At 38.8% G+C, this 12,497-nt stretch overlaps 1 protein-coding gene across 1 annotated transcript in view; it reads right to left on the bottom strand.

Moving 5' to 3' along the window:
• LOC124788082 (MAP kinase-activating death domain protein) overlaps positions 1 to 12,497 on the bottom strand; it is a 593,942-nt gene that overhangs the window by 320,163 nt on the left and 261,282 nt on the right. Inside the window, exons 21-22 of the mRNA XM_047255179.1 lie at positions 11,526 to 11,730; positions 10,502 to 10,606 (exon numbers count right to left, since the gene is read on the bottom strand). Of these exons, the coding sequence (XP_047111135.1) occupies positions 10,502 to 10,606; positions 11,526 to 11,730 (310 nt within the window). The remainder of the gene's footprint in view (positions 1 to 10,501; positions 10,607 to 11,525; positions 11,731 to 12,497) is intronic.

The following is a 12,497-nucleotide window of genomic DNA, read 5'->3' as shown; positions in this document are numbered from 1 at the left end:
CCTTATAGTTTTTATTTCTTCACCATGGATTGTAATACCTCCTCCGAATTTGTCTTTTGTTTCCTTTACTGCTTGCTCAATATACAGATTGAACAACGTCGGGGAGTGGTTACAACCCTGTCTCACTCCCTTCCCAACCACTGTTTCCCTTTCATGTCCCCCGACTCTTATAACTGCCATTTGGTTTCTGTACAAATTGTAAATAGCCTTTCGCTCCCTGTATTTTACCCCTGCCACCTTTAGAATTTGAAAGAGAGTATTCCAGTCAACATTGTCAAAAGCTTTTTCTAAGTCTACAAATGCTAGAAACATAGGTTTGCCATTCCTTAATCTTTCTTCTAAGGTAAGTTGTAAGGTCAGTATTGCCTCATGTGTTCCAATATTTCTACGGAATCCAAACTGATCTTCCCCGAGGTCAGCTTCTACCAGTTTTTCCATTCATCTGTAAAGAATTCGCGTTAGTATTTTGCAGCTGTGACTTATTAAACTGATTGTTCGGTAATTTTCACATCTGTCAACAGCTGCTTTCTTTGGGATTGGACTTATTATATTCTTCTTGAAGTATGAGGGCATTTCGCCTGTCTCATACATTTTACTCACCAGATGGTAGAGTTTTGTCAGGACTGGCTCTTCAGAGGCTGTCAGTAGTTCCAATGGAATGTTGTCTACTCCCGGGGCCTCGTTTCGACTTAGGTCTTTCAGTGCTCTATCAAACTCTTCATGCAGTATCATATCTCCCATTTCATCTTCATCTACATCCTCTTCCATTTCTATAACTTTGCGCTCAAGTACATCGCCCTTGTATAGACCCTCTATATACTCCTTCCACCTTTCTGCTTTCCCTTCTTTGCTTAAAACTGGGTTTCTATCTGAGCTCCTGATATTCATACAAGTGGTTCTCTTTTCTCCAAAGGTCTGTTTAATTTTCCTGTAGGCAGTATCTATCTTACCCCTAGTGAGATAAGCCTCTACATCCTTACATTTGTCCTCTAGCTATGCCTGCTTAGCCATTTTGCACTTCCTGTCGATCTCATTTTTGAGACGTTTGTATTCCATTTTGCCTGCTTCATTTACGGAATTTTTATAATTTCTCCTTTCATCAATTAAATTCAATATTTCTTCTGTCACCCAATGATTTCTACTAGCCCTCATCTTTTTACCTACTTGATCCTCTGCTGCCTTCACTACTTCAAAGCTACCCATTCATTTTCTACTGTATTTCTTTCCCCCATTCTTGTCAATTGTTGCCTTATGCTCTCCCTGAAACTCTGTACAACCTCAGGTTCTTTCAGTTTATCCAGGTCCCATCTCCTTAAATTCCCACCTTTTTGCAGTTTCTTCAGTCTTAATCTACAGTTCATAACCAATAGATTGTGGTCAGAGTCCACATCTGCCCCTGGAAATGTCTTACAATTTAAAACCTGGTTCCTAAATCTCTGTCTTACCATTATATAATCTATCTGAAACCTGTCAGTATCTCCAGGCTTCTTCCATGTCAACAACCTTCTTTTATGATTCTTGAACCAAGTGTTAGCTATGATTAAGTCGTGCTCTGTGCAAAATTCCACCAAGCAGCTTCCTATTTCATTTCTTACCCCCAATCCATATTCACCTACTATGTTTCCTTCTCTTCCTTTTGCTACTCTCAAATTCCAGCCCCCATGACTATTAAATTTTCATCTCCCTTCACAATCTGAGTAATTTCTTTTATCTCATCATACATTTCTTCAATTTCTTCATCATCTGCAGAGCTAGTTGGCATATAGACTTGTACTACTGTCGTAGCCATGGGCTTTGTGTCTATCTTGGCCACAACAATGCATTCGCTGTGCTATTTGTAGTAGCTTACCCGTATTCCTTTCATTTTATTCATTATTAAACCTACTCCTGCATTACCAATATTTGATTTCATATTTACAACCCTGTATTCACCTGACCAAAAGTCTTGTTCCTCCTGCCACCAAACTTCACTAATTCCCACTATATCCAACTTTACCCAATCCATTTCCCTTTTTAAATTTTCTAACCTACCTGCCCGATTAAGGGATCTGACATTCCATGCTCCGATCCGTAGAATGCCAGTTTTCTTTCTCCTCATAACGATGTCCTCCTGGGTAGTCCCCACCCGGAGATCCGAATGGGGGACTATTTTACCTCCAGAATATTTTACCCAAGAGGATGCCATCATCATTTATCCATACAGTAAAGCTGTATACCCGCAGGAAAAATTACAGCCATAGTTTCCCCTTGCTTTCAGCCGTTCATAGTACCAGCACAGCAAGGCCGTTTTGGTTAGTGTTACAAGGCGAGATCAGTCAATCATCCAGACTGTTGCCCTGCAAATACTGAAAAGGCTGTTGCCCCTCTTCAGGAACCATACATTTGTCTGGCCTCTCAACAGATACCCCTCCGTTGTGGTTGCACCTACAGTATGGCTATCTGTATCCCTGAGGCATGCAAGCCTCCCAACCAACGGCAAGGTATCCATGGAAAGTGAAAGTAAATAACATTTTGCCAATGTGACTATGTTCTGAAACATATCATTCATATGATTCATGTTTTGTTTACTGTCTTGTCTCCAGATTATATAAGTGAAGAGCAAACTGGCATACATAACATAAAATAGAAATATCAATATAATAGAAGGAAACATTCCACATGGGAAAAATTATATATAAAAACAAAGATGAGGTGACTTACTGAACGAAAGCGCTGGCAGGTCGATAGACACACAAACAAACGCAAACATACACACAAAATTCAACCTTTCGCAACAAACAAACTGATGAGGCAACAGTTTGTTGCGAAAGCCTGAATTTTGTGTGTATGTTTGTGTTTGTTTGTGTGTCTATCGACCTGCCAGCGCTTTCATTCGGTAAGTCACCTCATCTTTGTTTTTATATATAATAAAATAGAAATAGTAACACATTGAGAGTATCCTGATCACACACATGTCAAACAATTATACTTGTGAAAACATGCAATAATACAATATTAAATGGAGATGTGCTTAACCCTAATACACAAGAAAGGTAATGGATATTTAATTTATGGCAGACAAATAAAACTAATGAATAGGACAACTTTATGTCAGTTAAATTTTGTTCAACAAACCATTTCATTGTGCATAGAACATTAAAAATCTGTATGAATTTAGGAATGACTTTTAATGTTGGTTGATTTATACTTGTCTACGTGTTATTGGTGGTAATCGTGGGGTCCTTTGTTACTTCTAGATATTATGATGAAGTAAACATGATATTATGATGAAGTAAACAAAAACACATAGAAAGAAAGATATTTTTACATGTATCACGCTTCACGAAATTCCACTGCAACCATGATGTCCTTTATTAAAGGCTACAAATTATAAAGAATGAATCCACCACATGCAAGCTTCGTCAACAGCATCCAACAGATGTGTCACAGAATAGGCTCTCTGGCATCTCCTTTACAGCTGGCACCTCTGAGATGTAGATGGTATCCAGTAAGGGAATGTCATTGAAAGTACCATCTTCTACTGTTGCCAGCTACAAGATCTTCATCAAGATGAAACAAGTGATCTGGCAATGGTATGGTTTCAAAGCAGCCTTGTGCAGCATTTGTATGTCCACCACAAACAGACTCTGGACTCAAATGATCCTGTGTTGCAAGGAACATTACCAAGTTGAGGAGATATAACTGAAATCTGCAGGAATGTTGAAACAGAGATTGCAATAAGAACATGTACTCATACAGAAAGTAGCAAATACTTACACTGCTATTTCAGTGCCAGCTCATGGGTGTACTAAACTGGCACAGTAATCCTGCATTTTCACTTGTACAGGAACATTTGAAACAGAGTTCAGCATTCCTAAACATTGCTTTGCTACCATATACTTCAACTCCTGTGTTATCCATGAGTGTCTAGGACCTACCCTTCGTACCAATGACAGTCCATACAAGTCACCAGATTTTTTTATTTTTATTTTTTTATTTTGTGGATTAGTCTTTCAAGAGGATTCTGCTCTGATACATGATGAACGTTTCACAGACTGTTCTTTTGACAGTCAAATGCATTCAATTCAACATTGATATATATAAGTCTATGTCCTGTTTTACACCTATTATGCCATAATCACTATTTCTGTAAGATTTTCTTTACAGAAACTGTGTACTACACAGGGTTTCTCTGAGCAGGAACAGTCCTACTCAGTACACATTTATATAGTGCCTGGTCAATTACTTTTCTAAATTTCGTTCACAGTTAGTCTACATGCTCATTCCAAGAGCTAAAGGTTCTGAGTTCTTCTTTGAAATACGGCATACTGCATAAGTTTGCTGAATATGTAAATCCTTCAACTTGTTGTAATTGCCCTTTGTACTTGGGTAACCACTGTCACTACAACTACTTCGAGATCCCAGTTTCAATACAGAAATCCTCAAAGGGACTAGGTGTATCTGATGCCATTAAAAGTGTGGCTTCAACAGATGTTAACAGCAGGCGACACATTGCACATCACCACATTGGGCCATGACCAAAAGCAGACCCAAGACTTGGAGTCTCTCTCCACCATACACTTCCTTGCTACGAGCTCAGGGTTTTTTCCAGAGAGGCACTTAGCAGGAACTGCTGCCTGACCGGCAGTTGCTGTGCCAAAGCCAGCCAACTCACATCTTCATTTAAATGGGATTACATTTTTCTGAGTGTTAATCTGGAGTGATCTGTATTAGAATAATGAACATTTGGTGGCTTGCTGCAACACTGCTCCAGATAGGTATGAATGAAGCAAAGATAACACCAGTGAGTCAGTACCGCATGGTTAGGAGAACTGTAAATGGTGGCATTTGCGAGCCTTATTGAGAGCTAGTGGAAGAGTGCTTCAATTACTCTTCATACAGACCAAGTTTCATTTTTGCAGCTTATTACCCCTGCCTCAAGGAATGCCTTCTGTTAAAGCCTATTGCCTGAGGGACTGAATCACTCTTGCCATATGTATTATCAAAGGAGTGCACATGTGCACCAGGAAGGGACTGTCCTTTCAGCAATAACCAGTCACTTCCTTCTACACAGTAGTGAGGGGATTTAATTGTATTACCTTGCTCACATTGTAACTATTACACAGTAAATACATACATGGCTTGTCTTTTACCTTCCTGTTTCCTTTATAACTCATGCATGTTATGGTATTAGTGTATAACTGTGTACTCAGGGATAGCATGTCATTTCCCTCACCACTGTAGCAAGAGCATTTAACTGTTTCTGCCATGCACAATTAACTTTAGAGAAAATTCATCCATGGTCACTTCATCCGTCTCCTCTTGTATTACAAATGTACGATAGCATTTTGTTGGCACGATAACACTGTGTGTGTCCAGTCTGGTTATAACTATATGCTGATGTATTTGTCTAGAGTGCCCTGAGTGTGGCCACAGTTTATAGATTGCTTAATGCCTTGTCGATAGGGTTGTGTGTGATAAATGGTGTCCACACTTCAAACTGCCAGCACCCACTGTGTATCACCCACAATGACTTATTTGCAGTTTGTCACTGGCATCTGCCCTCTATTAGCCAAGCTCAGGCAGACCCCCTGTAAACATATGTGCACTCAAGGGTATATGGTAATTTTACAGACACCTTCAAGCTACTGTTTAGTTTCATTGTGAAACGCACAGCAGATCCAAGTGCACAAGAATAGTAGTGTCCACGAGCAGAGAAGTAGTGTTTTTTCTGGAACAGCTTAAGTTAGTACATTATCCTATGTAATCCTACTATATGTTGTATGTAGCTGTGCCCAGTTCCAATATAGGAACTGTAAGAACATTTCTGTTTCCCATTATTTCATTCTGCAGATCCAGTGTGCGTGCGCTAGACCAGACCCACGTTGAGCTCATATGTAGGAATACAGTGAGGTACATATTTCTCACAAATGTAATATACACTGACAAGGGGGAATAGCACACCAAAAAGTAATTTAGGTAGAGTTTTGGGAATATATTTGTATAGGTAACATGTGCAATGGATTAACTTTGCAAGATCAAAGGATAATGTAAGTGCAAGATAAATAATTGTAAATGTGAAATGCTGATACATTAATAGCCAGAATGTTGAATGTAAACATGCAGACATGCATACATTGTGTTGTACAAGTGCCAGATGTCTGCGGGATGGAGTTCCATGCCTGCTGTACTTGATTGGTCAGTAAAGGGATGGTTAATGCTGCTTGTGGATGACACTGGAGTTGCTGTCCGATAATGTACTATAAGTGCTCAACTCTATACAGCATGCTGGGTTACAACAGCTGTATGTGAATGAGCATTATCCTGTTAGAAAACACCACTTTGAATGCTGTTTATGAATGGCAGCATAACAGGTCGAATCACCAAACTGACATACAAATTTACAGTCAGCGTGTGTGGGATAACCAAGAGAGTATTCCTGCTATCACACAAAATCGCTCCACAGACCAAACTCTAGCTGTAGGTCTACAGTGTGTTTAAAATTAGTTGTAACTTTTGACAGTTCAGCTCTGAGCATGTGATGGGTAGCATAGTTGCCAGCATGTGCTGCACATGGAAGCTGTCCAGCTCATTTGACTACGCAAACAGCAAGCCGGGCAGGCCAGCTGATCTGAAATCTGTCTCAAATGACTTTAAAGAAACTATTCAGCAATAAACTCTTAATTCTCACACATCTTACAGCATCTTCTGTCAGCTTCATGATGAACTGCCGATCATTTCATTAATGGTCATAGTTATTGAGATATTTTGATATTAGGTAAACTACTGCACAGAATTTTTTAAAATTTGCAGTGAAATGTATGAGTCACTATGCATTTGAGTTTGGTGTGTGTTAGAGCATATGTTGCTGCATATGAGCTTTTGGTAACATATTAAATTACTCTTTGAACTTGGAAGGATATTGCCCTATGTCTCCACTGTTGAGAAAATAGTATGTATGTAACAGGATCTACAATGATCGCATGTGCCGGGGAAAAAGCCAGAATGATATATTTGTAAATCCCTTTTAACTCATAAGTGGTCTGAGATACTAAAACAAGATTTTGGCAAATGATAGAAGGCAAAAAGGAGAGTATTTTGTCATATGTGTGATAAGTGAGACTTCCCTATCTACTGGGATATTCAAACAATTATAGTTTTTTAAATGAAATAATATAACTTTTAAAGACTGCTGAAAAAGCTACATGCTTATTTTTATAACGAGAATGAGCTTTCTCATAACTATTGTCTTGTCTTGCCCTCAGCTGCTAGTTTAACAATACACTGTTTCAGGATCTTGATGAAATTCCAACTGCATTAGAATGTTACTGAGATTAATATTTGTAAACTCTGCTGTGTTTATGCTAAAGAAGTAGATTTCAACATGGCACATCAGGAGTTACATCTTATTCAAAACTCATCACAATCCTTCATGATTCTATGTCTCCTCAACTAGCTTCTTAGTATGGCTCACAATTCGAAACCAATCCTGGGGTGTAACATTTGAAATGGCTTCTTTTGTCAGCATTACAACGACACTGAGCATAAATTTCTTGTTATTAAACTGTGCCCTTTAGCGTTAGCCAGTTTGTTGACTTGGGAGCTTGGAGCTTTGGCTTGTACAAAAGTTCCATTAACCCTACCATACATAAGCTAAGTTCATCCTTATCCAATGGAACATTTCTTTGTACCCAGAGCAAAATATCCACTTTCCTCTATGCATTGTTGGAGCTTTATCCATCACAACAGAGTGGTATGGCATATTGTCCATTATTATGGTCGAATTCAGTCAAATATTTTGCAGCAAAACATTATCTTCACAGCCAAGAATGTGTTCTTGTAGAAACACTTTTATTGTGAATCTCACGTTCAGACATGCTGCACTGTTATTATTAAGGCAACATGAACACAAAACATTTGTTCACAATACCTGACTACAGCAGAATACTTCAATGCCAGAAAATACCACTTTAAAATGAGAGCTAATGAATATTGATGCTTCTAATGTGTGACATCATGTGGTACTGCTTATCCATGGTGCAGCAACAAAGTCGCTTTACTAACCGAACTGCTGTCAGTGTGATAGGGAAAACTGGTTCACCAATGATATTACCTGGGCAACGGCATCACGTCTCCTGTGGTGAGGCAAACATCAAACTTGCAACAGATTTTAAACACACTATAGGGTGCCTAGCATGCAGACAGGTTAGTTGCAGGCACTCAACTGACCTCCTCCTAACCAACATACAGCTGTCACTGTCACTGAGGCAGAAGCAGCTTTCATCAGAAAACACAACAGACTATCAACCTGCCCTCCAATGAGCTCTCTTTTTTTCTTGACACCACTGAAGTCACAGACAGTAATGGTTTGTGGTCAGTGGAATGCATGCTACAGGGCACCTGGCATGGATTGGTCCTTGAAATAACCAATTTGTAACAATGTGTGGCATCACTGCGGTGCCAACTGCTGCTCAAATTACTGTTGCAGGTGCAGTATGATGTGCTAGAGCCATACACCAAACATGACGGTCCTTCCTCTCTGCAGTGCCACATGGTCGTCCAGATCCTGTCTTCTTGTGACCGTACATTCTTGTGACTACTGCTCCCAGCAATCTTGTACAGTGGCTACATTCCTGCCAAGTCTTTCCACAGTGTCGCAGAAGAAACATCCAGCTTCATTTAGCCCCATTACACTTTGCTGCCTTAAAGGCATTCATGACTAACATTAACTCACCACATCCAATCTCAAAGGTAACTAACACTCACAACTGTTACAGCTTGTATTTAAAGCAAACCTCATTTGCATCCTCACAGTGGTGGCATTAGTGCCACTCTTATTTGACTAGTGCAAAATCTGAATAGACATCATCTTTCAGATGTAGAAATGTGCCTACCAACTTTCATGTATGTTGCACAACTTCTTCTTTGTGTTGCTTTTTTGCCAGTTTATATCCATTGTGAGTGTGATTCCAAAATATATATTCCACGTATATTTCAGAGAAGACATTCAGTACTGTTTCACAGGATATCTTATCATGCCCATCACTTATAAAATGGAATCATCTCAATCAACTGTTGGATGATTAAAGTCTCCTCCAGTGATGATAATATGATTGTGGAACACATGTACCAGCAATCTGAGGTGCTGCCTGCGCTTTTCGGTGACATCTTGTGGGTTGGTATGGTATTTCACAGAAGGATGAAACTATATGTTTATGGGCATAATTAACATTGAGTCTTGCCAAAACAATGTAGCATATAGCTGCAATTTTAATCTTGGCTGATTTCAGTTTTTTGTCTACTTTGCAAATACACCATCTCATTTCCTATTGGCCTATCCTACAATATCTTCTGAATCTCCTCTGTCAGTGCCTCTGGAAAGATCCAAATATGACCTCAATCCCCAACAACAGGTGTAGTCCATCCCAATGTACATCAAAATCAGCAGTTGGTTCCACTTTGTTTCTTCAAAGGCTGCTAGAACAGTTTCTTCAATGTGGTGAATGATGCCTCCAGGCATACATACTGAGAGCACTGGATGATCCTTCTTATCCCTTGTTGCTATTTTCCTAAGGGTTGCCATCCCTCAATGTACCATCCAACTGCTAGTGATTAACAGATCCCTACTTATTTGCACTTGCTTCCCCATGACATACGTTACTGTAGGCTTCCAAATTGTGAAATTAGTCTCAGTTTTAGTTTCTGTAGGAGGTAAGACCATGAAAGTTTTGGTTAGTGGGACAGATATAATACCCTGAGTTCAGCTTGGTCCCTGTATTTGCTGTACAGGATCCCTGTATCTGTAACTGATATGTCAGTGAGTAATGACAGATCCCATATTTCCTGTAAGGGAGAAAATATCCACAGGACAGGATAGTAGCTGAGGTGCTTTTGTTATCTCTGGTATGTGTAATTCACTTGCAATTGATTTAAATTGCTCGAAGCAGAGTGATTTGCAACCACTTACAAACAGCAACTAACTTGTCCTGTGCTCAACAATAGCATTCACAATCCAGTTACATTGTGGGTGCTCCATTGTTTCACAGAACAGTAAACAAATAACCTTTAACTGTGCTTGTTGATTCCCTTATAGCTTCTGGATATTTCATGCTACAAGGATTATAAGTTCCATTTAAGAACCAAAGTGATTAAGGTTTTCTGTCATAGCAAGAGAAGTAGACCTTCTCTGTGAAACACTTGGCAAAGTAACCCATTCTGTATAGGAATAACAACAATTTTATGCAAGGACATGAAAATGCATCATTTTTATGACCTGGTATAATATGCACACAATTACAAAAGTTATTTTTTTGTCAAAAATATAACCAGATTAAAGTTTTTCAACAAAATTTACAGTCTTAGAACATTTTGAAGTACATATTATTATGAGATAGAAAAAAGCTAATTTTATTCTTTTATGAGAATAAGAAAAATTCAGACAAAAACAAGATCAATAAACATTTTCATAGGATACTAGATAAAGCACTATTTTATGCTAGTTTAGTGATTTATCACATTTTACCTTTAGGAAAAGGACCAAATGGCTGTGCCTTTTCTTTGGGCTTGGTGACAGTGGCAGCTGCTGTTCCAGGGCTACTGCTTCTAGGACTAGAAGTGCTTTTTGATCCTGAAACAAATAATATTGTTAATGTTTTCTTGTAACAAGCAGATTTAGCAGAAGAGTTAAATATAAATAAGCACACTTAAGTTAAAAACATTATTACAACAAATACCATAAACTGTCTCTTGGAACAAACAGTGACAAACTAGGCACAAACTTTCTTGCACAGGCCACAGACCTCACAATGTTCATAATGTTTATTTCTTCTGGCATATTTTCTAAGCTGGAACCAATAAGTCATATCAAACATAAGATGTAGATGTATATCTTATTAGTATTCCTTCCTGAAACACATCTATCATTTTCTTCACTAAGGCTGTAACTTTTATCTCAAGTATTGAAATGAATCATCCTATACTCATTACCATCCTGTTCAGATTTTAAGTATGTCTGCAACCCATTTACATGTTATATAGTTCATATCCCTGCAACAGTTATCAGTTCAAAACTTATTCTACACAATCTTATGCTGCTACTTTGCTACTTGTACCTGCCTCAGTGAAAAGAATTGCATTATCAAAGAGAATAATGTTCATGAGATTGTCTATATTATTTATCAAGGGAATCCCTTCTTGCTATTGGCTGGATGATGGAGCTGACAGTAAATGTGAAAGTGCATACAGAAATAGTCTACACAACAAACATACATTACCATGAGGACTATTTTGACCCTCCTCCTAGCTAGTATCTAAAACTTAATTTGTTGTGACTCTTCATTTTATGTTGGTTGATGTGTTCTAAACATTTCTGTAATTTAAAAGCTCACTACTCAGCATCATTCATTAACACTTCTGTCAAAATCATTCTAATATATTCTGCATTTCATTTACCTTAGGATTTCGATTTTTGGTAACTTTTGTATTTCATTTTCTAGCATTTAGTTATGTTCTGGATTTATTTTATATAGTAGAAATTTTGCACAAACCAAAGAATCCACTGAACATGCTGGAGGTCTGGGCTGCAATGCCATTCAGCTCTGAACTGACATTGGAGAAGAAGTCTCTGCCTGCAGTGCGGCCTAGATCAGGCTGCACCAATAAGTTGTTTGGACCACCTCCCGGCTGTCCAGTAGCTGTCTGGATATTTCCCTGCTGCTGCTGTTGCTGTTGGTGCTGCTGTTGTTGGTTGGGCTGTGAATGTATGTTATATGAAATTGTTGCAATACAGTTCATATCTGGTACCTCAGCTATTTTCTTTATTTCACCAAGCAAGACTAGGGCCTTAGATCTGTTTTATATAAAATATGTATAATAAGCAGTAATTTTAAATTAACTATAACAACAAAATATCATGCAATACAACTTTTTGTTGAGCAGGTGATGAGATGATGATGATGATGATGATGATGATGATGTCCCATACTCTGTGGAGCGTAGGGGACGATGCACAAGACCAGCACCATCGTACTAGGCAAGGTCCTAGTGGAGGTGGTTTGCCATTGCCTTCCTCTGCTGTAATGGTGATGAATGATGATGATTTAGATGACACAACAACACCTAGTCATCTCGAGGCAGGAAAAATCCCAGTCCCCCCCAGGAATCAAATCCGGGACCCCGCGCTTGGGAAGCAGGAATGCTACCGCAAGACCACGAGCTATTTAATAATATGTCCTGGCTAAATAAATATTGGCACAATGGACAAATTTACAAACTGCTACAGAGCTGTGAAAATGGCTGACAATGCGAAGACTGTCTATGCTTTTTCCAAGTTGGAGGCTGTGGAGCAATCTGTTTGGAAGGAGATATAGCTGGTCTATGGTGTTAGAGTAGTTACACTATATTCGACAGATTTTGAGGAGCAGCAGCTGATTTAAAACTCAAAGCTGACTTAGCAGGAGCATAGGTGGAATTAGAACATTTGAAAGCTGCAGCTGGCAGTAGTAAGATTAGAAATAGGA

This window comes from Schistocerca piceifrons, chromosome 3 (genome assembly GCF_021461385.2).
Source record: "Schistocerca piceifrons isolate TAMUIC-IGC-003096 chromosome 3, iqSchPice1.1, whole genome shotgun sequence".
NCBI classification, from domain to species: domain Eukaryota; kingdom Metazoa; phylum Arthropoda; class Insecta; order Orthoptera; family Acrididae; genus Schistocerca; species Schistocerca piceifrons.
Note: the sequence above shows the minus strand (reverse complement) of the source record. Positions and strands in the feature narration are given on the sequence as shown.